Source organism: Triticum aestivum, chromosome 3A, assembly GCF_018294505.1.
Source record: "Triticum aestivum cultivar Chinese Spring chromosome 3A, IWGSC CS RefSeq v2.1, whole genome shotgun sequence".
NCBI classification, from domain to species: Eukaryota; Viridiplantae; Streptophyta; class Magnoliopsida; order Poales; family Poaceae; genus Triticum; species Triticum aestivum.
This window is the reverse complement of record NC_057800.1, coordinates 488,814,247-488,821,970: the sequence shown is the minus strand read 5'-3', so window position 1 is coordinate 488,821,970 and position 7,724 is coordinate 488,814,247. Positions and strand designations below refer to the sequence as shown.

General features: G+C 48.0%; 2 protein-coding genes across 2 annotated transcripts; both read left to right on the top strand.

The window, feature by feature from the left end:
* Nucleotides 1–416: 416 nt before the first annotated feature.
* LOC123061780 (serine-aspartate repeat-containing protein I) lies at nucleotides 417–3,808 on the top strand. Its single transcript, XM_044485044.1, has 4 exons — nucleotides 417–705; nucleotides 989–1,476; nucleotides 1,562–1,669; nucleotides 3,307–3,808. Exons 1-3 carry the CDS (start codon nucleotides 528–530, stop codon nucleotides 1,661–1,663), a joined length of 768 nt encoding a protein of 255 aa, XP_044340979.1. The 5' UTR covers nucleotides 417–527; the 3' UTR covers nucleotides 1,664–1,669; nucleotides 3,307–3,808.
* Nucleotides 3,809–4,974: 1,166 nt separating this feature from the next.
* Nucleotides 4,975–6,533, top strand: LOC123058473 (bidirectional sugar transporter SWEET2b). The gene is made up of 5 exons (XM_044481191.1): nucleotides 4,975–5,245; nucleotides 5,350–5,569; nucleotides 5,692–5,850; nucleotides 5,975–6,094; nucleotides 6,186–6,533. Exons 1-5 carry the CDS (start codon nucleotides 4,980–4,982, stop codon nucleotides 6,291–6,293), a joined length of 873 nt encoding a protein of 290 aa, XP_044337126.1. The 5' UTR covers nucleotides 4,975–4,979; the 3' UTR covers nucleotides 6,294–6,533.
* The last annotated feature ends 1,191 nt before the right edge of the window (nucleotides 6,534–7,724 follow it).

The window sequence follows — 7,724 nt, the reverse complement described above, 5'->3', positions numbered from 1 at the left end:
AATGTTTGCTAACACCACTGTAAAAATTCATACTTTCTAACTTGTTTGACACATACAATGTTTGCTAACACTACTGTAAAAATACATATCATTTTTCTATGAATCATCGCAGATAAAACAAATCATCTTCAAAAAATAAAATACGATAGCCATATAAACTAGCCTACAGAAACATCTTATACCATGGGACGGAGGTAATATTCTTTTTTGAATGGACCATTACAATATAACTAAAAAAATGCGTTTAACTGAGGAAATGCTCTTTCTAACATGACAATATAACCCGCTGAGCAACTAGACAGTTTGTTCAGATAAAAAATATGCAACTTGAGAAACAAACGATACATTTTCCGCACAGATAAAATAGATATAATCCCGTTCAAATTTGTTCCATCTGCGTAAACCTAACAAAAACTGATCCCCTCCCTCCCTCCACAACAAAACAAATCTCCTTCCCCTTCCTCTTCCTCCTCCCCTCTCTCCTCTCCTCCCGTTCCATCGCCGGCGCCGCACCCTCGAATTCCGCGATGCCGAAGGGCGCCAAAAAGCGTGCGAAGCTCAAGAAGAAGCAGCAGGGGGGCCAGCCTGCCGGGTCCAACGGCGGCGCCACCACCACCACCAACGACAACGGAAGCAATAACTCGAGCCACGGCGACGCCGCCAGCGATGGAAACCACCTACCAATCAAACTTAACATTCCTCCCGGTACGCATGGCATCTACCCCTCCTCCCCCTCCCCCCCTCTTTAAGCCGGCGGCAGATCTGCGCCACGCCGCTTTCGGCACCAGCGGGGCGGCGGGAATCGCCTTTTGCGCTTGCGGCGAGGGTGGCATTCGTACGCCCTCCGCTGGCGCCGGCCGGCCCACGTTCCCACCGCCCGCTTTACGAGCTGTGTGCCTTTTCCGCCTCGCTTCCTTTCGTGCCCTATAAGATGATGGATGCGTGTGTGTTTCTGATGCCGTGTGCTTGTGTTCGGTGGTGGGCGCAGTGGATGCGAGCGAGGATTCGATGGAGAGCTCCGAGGAGATGGTGACGCCGAGGGCGGAGGCGGCCGAGGAGGAGGAGAAGAAGGGCGCCACGTCGGAGGTGCCGGTGGAGCGCGCCGTCGAGGTCGCTGATGAGGGCGCCACGGGGGAGGCCGGGGAGGAGGTCATGGTTGACGCTTTACCGCCTGAAGCTGCTGACCGGGAGCAAGAGGGTAAGGTGGATGCGAGGGCGGAGGCGCATGCCGTGGTGCAGGAACCGGAGGTGCAGGATATCGTGGTGTCCGAAGCACCTGAGGTGCTGGAACCAGAGGTGAAGAGCGAGGAGGCGGTGATCCGGGACACAGCGAAGGTGCATCCTGCGCATCAACCGGAGACGAAGGCTGAGGAGGTGGTGGTCAGGGATGCGGACACGGCTGCTGTGGTGCAGGAACCGGAGGCAAAGGGTGAGGTGTCACGGTCTCGTGAGCCAGCTGCTGCGCATACTACAGAGGTACATAACGTTTCTGCCTGTTTACCATCCATTCCCCATATTTTGAAGCTGTGATTTCTCATTAGGTGGGTTACTTTTGGTGCAGGTGGTACGCGGACCGGCGGTGGCGGTGGCTGCTTCGGGGCATCGGGCAAAATGGTGGAATTGCTGTGGGATTTTGGAAGTCTTTGGTGGTTCAGAGAGATAGATGGAGGTGAGTTGGTTCTGTGCTTAGGAGTGTGTTTGATTATGCCTCGTTCAATGAGAGTGCCATTCAATCAATTGTCTGTATGAATTCTGTACAAATTGTGTGATTGTGAGTGAACAAAATCTTGTGTGCTGCACCTTTGAACATGAGATGCAGATTTGTATTCCCTATGCATAACTTAACATCTCAAATCTGTACAAGAGCAATTGGGTGCAACTGGGGAACTTGAATCATTTGTTAGGTAAATGGCCGGAGAACAGCCCGTTCAGTAAATATTAACTTCAAATCAAAGGCTTTGACCTTCTAGTGTGTTCTGCTCACTTTCCACTACCCTTCTTGATAAATTGATATGCTCCCGGTATTGACATTTGTCATATTTAATACAAGCATGCCCGGAATTGTTTTTCTAGGATTAAATGTAGCAGCACTTATGATTTTATCTTCCCGTCTTAAAAGTATTCACAATGGCTGACACCATCATCGAGAGCATGGTAATAATACATGTCTGCAGCTGGGAACATATTTTAAGGGGTTATGAGAAAATTATGTCAGGAAGAAAACCTTGAACAAGTTGTCTGAGATCATTTTATTATGTGGTCCTTAATCTTTCAATTTGTCTATGACTGCTGGGTTTATTAGTACATTTGCTCTGTATCATGTAAGTATTTCTTCAAACTTAGTGCTGCCCTTTTGCTACCAAGATTTATCTGTACAATAGAAGCACCATTTTGGGCATATTAAGCTTTCCAATATGTATGGAGGCATCATACCATGCTAGATCTCAGTCTCATACATGTAATGAGCTTTATACAAAGAACTGATTTCTTAAATCAAATGCTTAGCACTGAGTTACTTGTAAAGATATCAACGAGCCATGTGTTGGGAGTGTCGTGATATGGTACCTGAATAAATTTGATTGTGCTGCATTTATAAGAGGCCGGGGCCCATGTCAAATCATATGCTGTTCCTTATGTCCTAGTAGTCATTTATTTGGCAGAGAATATCTTAGAAGTTTGATGAGCTTGACATGTGCTATATAGCTGTAGCATTTGGACACTATTACGTATGAACCGAGAACACACTACTCATTTAACTTCATTGCAAATTGCAATATCCATGTACACAAAATTGTACCCTAAGTTTTTATATAGTGGGGAATAGTCACGTTGTTTACATCAAAAGAATTTCCCAAATTTCATGTGTTTTGTTTTGTGTGTGTTTTCCTGTGAGCTTATATGAGAAGTACTAGGGGACCTTCTTTGTACTATTGTGAAGAACCTGCTCCCTGCTACATGTGGAAATCTGGGATGCACCTTTTCTGCGATATTTTCTGTACTCTTATTCATTTTAAGAACAGATAGCTCCGGAGCTGATAAGTAGTAACATACCACTCAGTTAACTGGGATCCTTGGCTTATTTTATCTTGAGAATTCATCTGCAATCTATCCATGATGCATTCTCTATATTTACTGTTGTTTGACATGCACGAAAATGTGGATAATGAACTCAAAAATCTGTCATGACTTAGATAACAGTACCTTGGTAAAAGATTATAGTGATCCTTCGGTGTCTTGTGCTTGTTCTTCATTCATGCTAAGTTATATTTCGTTAGCAGCCTCAAGAAATGCCCTTGTTATGCTCAGGTACATGAATTGGAAGGAACGTGGAAAGCAAGACGGCAGAAGATGCAAAGTTGTGCAAAGCTGATGGGTATCTGTAACTAGGCTCGTTGAGTGCTCATACAGATGATGGAGTTGAAGGATTTCGAATGACATCGAGCTGATGTTTCTCTCCACCCGTGTTTTCCGTTTCTTGCTGTGCAAAGTTACATTGTATTGGTTGTGGTTAAAATCCTGGGTGCGGTATTCTGAGTATTACCCCTTGTCTAGCATGTTTTAGGTTCTGCTGTCCTTGTAGCATATGAGTTAAAAAGTTGGTCAACAGTGAAAATTTTGGTCTTTATGTTCTATACTTATTTGTCGGGAGGTATCGTCTGTTACGTCCCTTTTAATGGCCCTGTTACAATTTGAGATGCTGTTTATCGTGGTCTTAAGTAGTTCCTCACAGCATATCAGAATGTTGAATACAAAAGCAAAAATAAAGATCTTGATATGGGTTACACTCTTTTGTGTTGCTCTTCCATCAGATGATTGCACATGCTGGGACCTTAATTTCTCGTGAACTTGTTGTCTGACAGACGTACATATATTTGGCCAAATATTGTTACGAAGTGTGTAAAGATGCTGGCTCTGCCTTGTCGACTTATATACCTTGCTTGCTTTTTCTTTTTGTTCAAATAGTTGAGCTCCATTACTTGCTTTTCCATGGTCTTTACTCACAATTTCAAGGAAAAAGGCTCACCTGGAATGTGATATCGCTTATTCTGGCAAACTAGCGTCACGATTTTGTTGAGGTCAACTTTCTTAGATCTTTGAATTGAAGATTATCGGGAAGACCAAAAAAGAAGAAAAATATCAAGTGTGGCAAGGTTTACCCCGATTTTGAGAAGCTGTGTCTGAAAGATGGCGTGTCTTAGCCACTTATATTTGGCTCAACTGATGACTCATCTTCACAAGTTTTGAGCATGGAATTCCCAAACCGCTGCATTTCTCCGTGCTGAATTTCGTTTGGTCATTCTAAGCATCGACATGGCGAGGCGTGTCAGCCTCAAACGCACCTTTTGTCATCCGCTCCGCTTCTCAGAGGTGCTGTCGGCCGTCCAATCTTCTGGTTGCTAGGGCCGGAGACCGCTGGGTCAAATGACGGCCAAGCAAGCGGTGGCCATCCAAACTTTTCGGCCACAAGTTCAAAGAGTGACTTGGCCGATTTGTGTTCACGGCGATGATCGGCGATCCGACCTATCAACCACTTGGACGCCATTACCTCAAAAAATGAAAAAAACTACCTGGACGCCAGGAAAGATTCTTCAGATCCTACCGCAGAAAACGATAGCCTGTAGATAGCTGGTACTACTACTACCTCTGTTCACTTTTATAAGACGTTTTAGACATTCAGACACTGTCCAAAACAGTACAAAGCAAGCTGTCTGAAACGTCTTACAAAAACAAACGGAGGGAGTAGTAAATTTCATTTTTTTTTCGTAAAAGCTACTCCAGTAATGATCTTGCCAGTGCGTCAGTAATGAGCTAGTTGACAAAAAAACACATTCATGCCACTGCGGACCACGTCCATGCGATACACGACAGTGAGAGGGAGCCCCGGTGTCAGCAGAGGCGAGACAAGTTGCTGGTTAACTGATATGAGTGGAGACGCGTGCTCGCAGTCGTCTCCCGTTCCATAGGCGCGAAGAAAATAAATGAAGAGGCGCGTTCCCAGGGCTAGGTTGCCGATGATTCAACCATACAACCCAACTTGTGGCTGTGGGGTTTTGGCTCGTGCCGTGCAGCCCGCTACAAAAGCCACGGCGTTACAGTGCTGTGGAGGCAGACGTGGAAAAGCTAAGGTACAAGGAGGCTTCTTCAATCTTTCATCCATGGACTCCCTCTCCCTGTACGAGATCTCCTGCTTCGCCGCCGGGTTCGCCGGCAACCTCTTCGCCTTCGCTCTCTTCCTCTCCCCAGTGTAAGCATGCTATATACATGGATGGCGCTGGTTTTGTTGGCTTGATCGTCGTGGAGAGGGGTTTCTGACGACGCGTTTGTGTTTCGTGTTGTCGCCTTTTTCAGGCCGACCTTCAAGAGGATCCTCAAGGCCAAGTCCACGGAGCAGTTCGACGGGCTCCCCTACCTGCTCTCCCTGCTCAACTGCTTCATCTGCCTCTGGTATGGCCTCCCCTGGGTCTCCGACGGCCGGCTGCTCGTCGCCACCGTCAACGGCACCGGCGCCGCGTTCCAGCTCGCCTACATTTCTCTCTTCTTCATCTACGCCGACAGCAGAAAGACCAGGGTAATTTCCTTCCCGTCCTGAACCCCGTTGCACTTTCATCATCTCAGAAAACCAGTCAAACAGGGAACAACAACTGCAATACTTCTTCCTGTACTGAAATCTGCTATCCATCTGCTCCACAGCTGAGGATGGTAGGGCTCCTGGCTCTCCTGGTCTGCGCGTTCGCCCTCGTCGCGCACGCGAGCATCGCTTTCTTTGACCAGCCGACTCGGCAGCAGTTCGTCGGCGCCGTGAGCATGGCGTCGCTCATCTCCATGTTTGCTTCCCCACTAGCCGTCATGGTACGCAGCTCCTCATGAAAATTTCTCCTACCTAGATCATCCCTTTTGGACTACGTACGCGATCGGCGCGCAACAGCGTGACATGGAACTGTTCTCACGCATGTCTTCATCGCTGCTTCTTCAGGGCGTGGTGATCAGGACGGAGTGCGTGGAGTTCATGCCCTTCTACCTCTCGCTCTCTACATTGCTCATGAGCGCCTCTTTCGCGGTCTATGGAGTGCTGCTGCGTGATCTCTTCATCTACGTAAGCACCCGATCCGATTTCAAATTGCATTTTTTTACTTGAATCGATGTATTGTGCTGACGATTACACTTCTTGCCGTCTGAATTTTCAGCTGCCCAACGGACTTGGAGTTGTCCTGGGAGCAACGCAGTTGGCGCTCTACGCTTACTACAGCCGGAAATGGAGATGCAAGGATACGTCTGCGCCGTTGCTTGCCTGATCAAACCTCAAGTGATCAGTTCTCAGTTTTAGCTTGGCTAGAAAGGGTGGGTGTGGGGTTCTGTAGGAGAGAATTGTATGCCCCGGCCCTGTTTTCCCTAGTTGATGCTGAATCAGCTTGTACAGATTTGCTGGCCTATGCCTCTGTTTATATGTTGCTCAAGTATCATTCTTTTCCCAAAGAATGCAGAGGAGGGGGATATTTTGTTTGATTCCCCCTTTGTTATGAAATGTTTCTCCACACAAATATTTCAATTCTGGGCCCGATCAGCTTGGTTAATAGCCCGATCAATTTTTTTGGCAAGATCCTTGCCACAAGACTTGCTATGGAGCTTCCGAAGCTCGTGGGATGCCACCAAAGCGCGTTTACCAAAGGGCGTTCTCTCCACGATAACTTCATGCTCGTGCAATGCACGGCACGACGCATGCATGCTTTGAGGAACCCAGCGGCCCTGCTCAAACTCGACATCACCAAAGCATTTGACTCCATACAGTGGCCGTTCTTGATCGAAGTCTAGCGTAGACTAGGCTTTGGACACAAGTGGCTAACCTGGATCTGTGGACTCCTAGCCACCTCCTCCACGCGGATCATGATTAATGGCCGTCCCGGCAAGCCAATCTTGGCGTGTCAAGGTTTCAGACAAGGGGACCCGCTGTCGCCGATGCTATTCATTCTCTGTATGGAACCCCTCTATGCACTCTTCCAACATGCTTCTGAGCATGGCCTTCTAGCACCATTGGCTCGTTCTGGCATGCAGCAGTGTGTCTCCATGTTTGCGGATGACGTCGTGGTCTTCATGAAGCCAACTGAACTTGAGGCAGCCACCTCCAGGGTGATCTTGCACCTGTTTGGCCAAGCTTCCGGTTTGTCTGTCAATATGGCCAAGAGTACGGTGCTCCCCATTAGATGTTCCCAGGACAAGATCGAGCTACTATCCACTATGTTGGGATGCCCTACTGCTCCTTTTCCGTGCAAATATTTGGGTCTGCCGTTGACACTTCAAAAGAAAAATGCGGTGCAGCTCCAGCCGCCGGTGGATCGAGTGGGCGACAACTTGCCTCTCTAGAAGGCGGCGACAATGCTGAAAAGCGGGTGGCTACTTCTAATCCAGTCAGTGCTCTGTGTGATCCCATTCCATTGCATGTTAGCGCTTGATCTTCCTGCAAAGACTCTTGTGGCCCTTAACAAGATTTGCCGAGGTTTTCTGTGGTGCGGTAAAAAAGATGCGAGAGGGGGCAATTGCGCCGTCGCTTGGGACGCAATTTGCACGCCCAAATGGGCGGGCGGTTTGGGGATCCCGAATATGCATTGGCTTAACAAGGCCCTGCGAGCCAGATGGGCTTGGCTGCAGCCGGCGGACAGATCCCGGCCATAGGATGAGTTTAACATTCCTGTCGTGGCGGAAGCACTGGAGTTGGTTCATGCGGCGGC

Coding starts and splice junctions, on each gene's coding strand:
- LOC123058473 (XM_044481191.1), top strand. CDS start 4,980: ATGAAGAGGCGCGTTCCCAGGGCTAGGTTGCCGATGATTCAACCATAC. Junction 5,570..5,691: donor CCGACAGCAGAAAGACCAGG/GTAATTTCCTTC, acceptor TCTGCTCCACAG/CTGAGGATGGTAGGGCTCCT. Junction 6,095..6,185: donor TGCGTGATCTCTTCATCTAC/GTAAGCACCCGA, acceptor CTGAATTTTCAG/CTGCCCAACGGACTTGGAGT.
- LOC123061780 (XM_044485044.1), top strand. CDS start 528: ATGCCGAAGGGCGCCAAAAAGCGTGCGAAGCTCAAGAAGAAGCAGCAG. Junction 706..988: donor CAAACTTAACATTCCTCCCG/GTACGCATGGCA, acceptor TGGTGGGCGCAG/TGGATGCGAGCGAGGATTCG. Junction 1,477..1,561: donor CTGCTGCGCATACTACAGAG/GTACATAACGTT, acceptor CTTTTGGTGCAG/GTGGTACGCGGACCGGCGGT.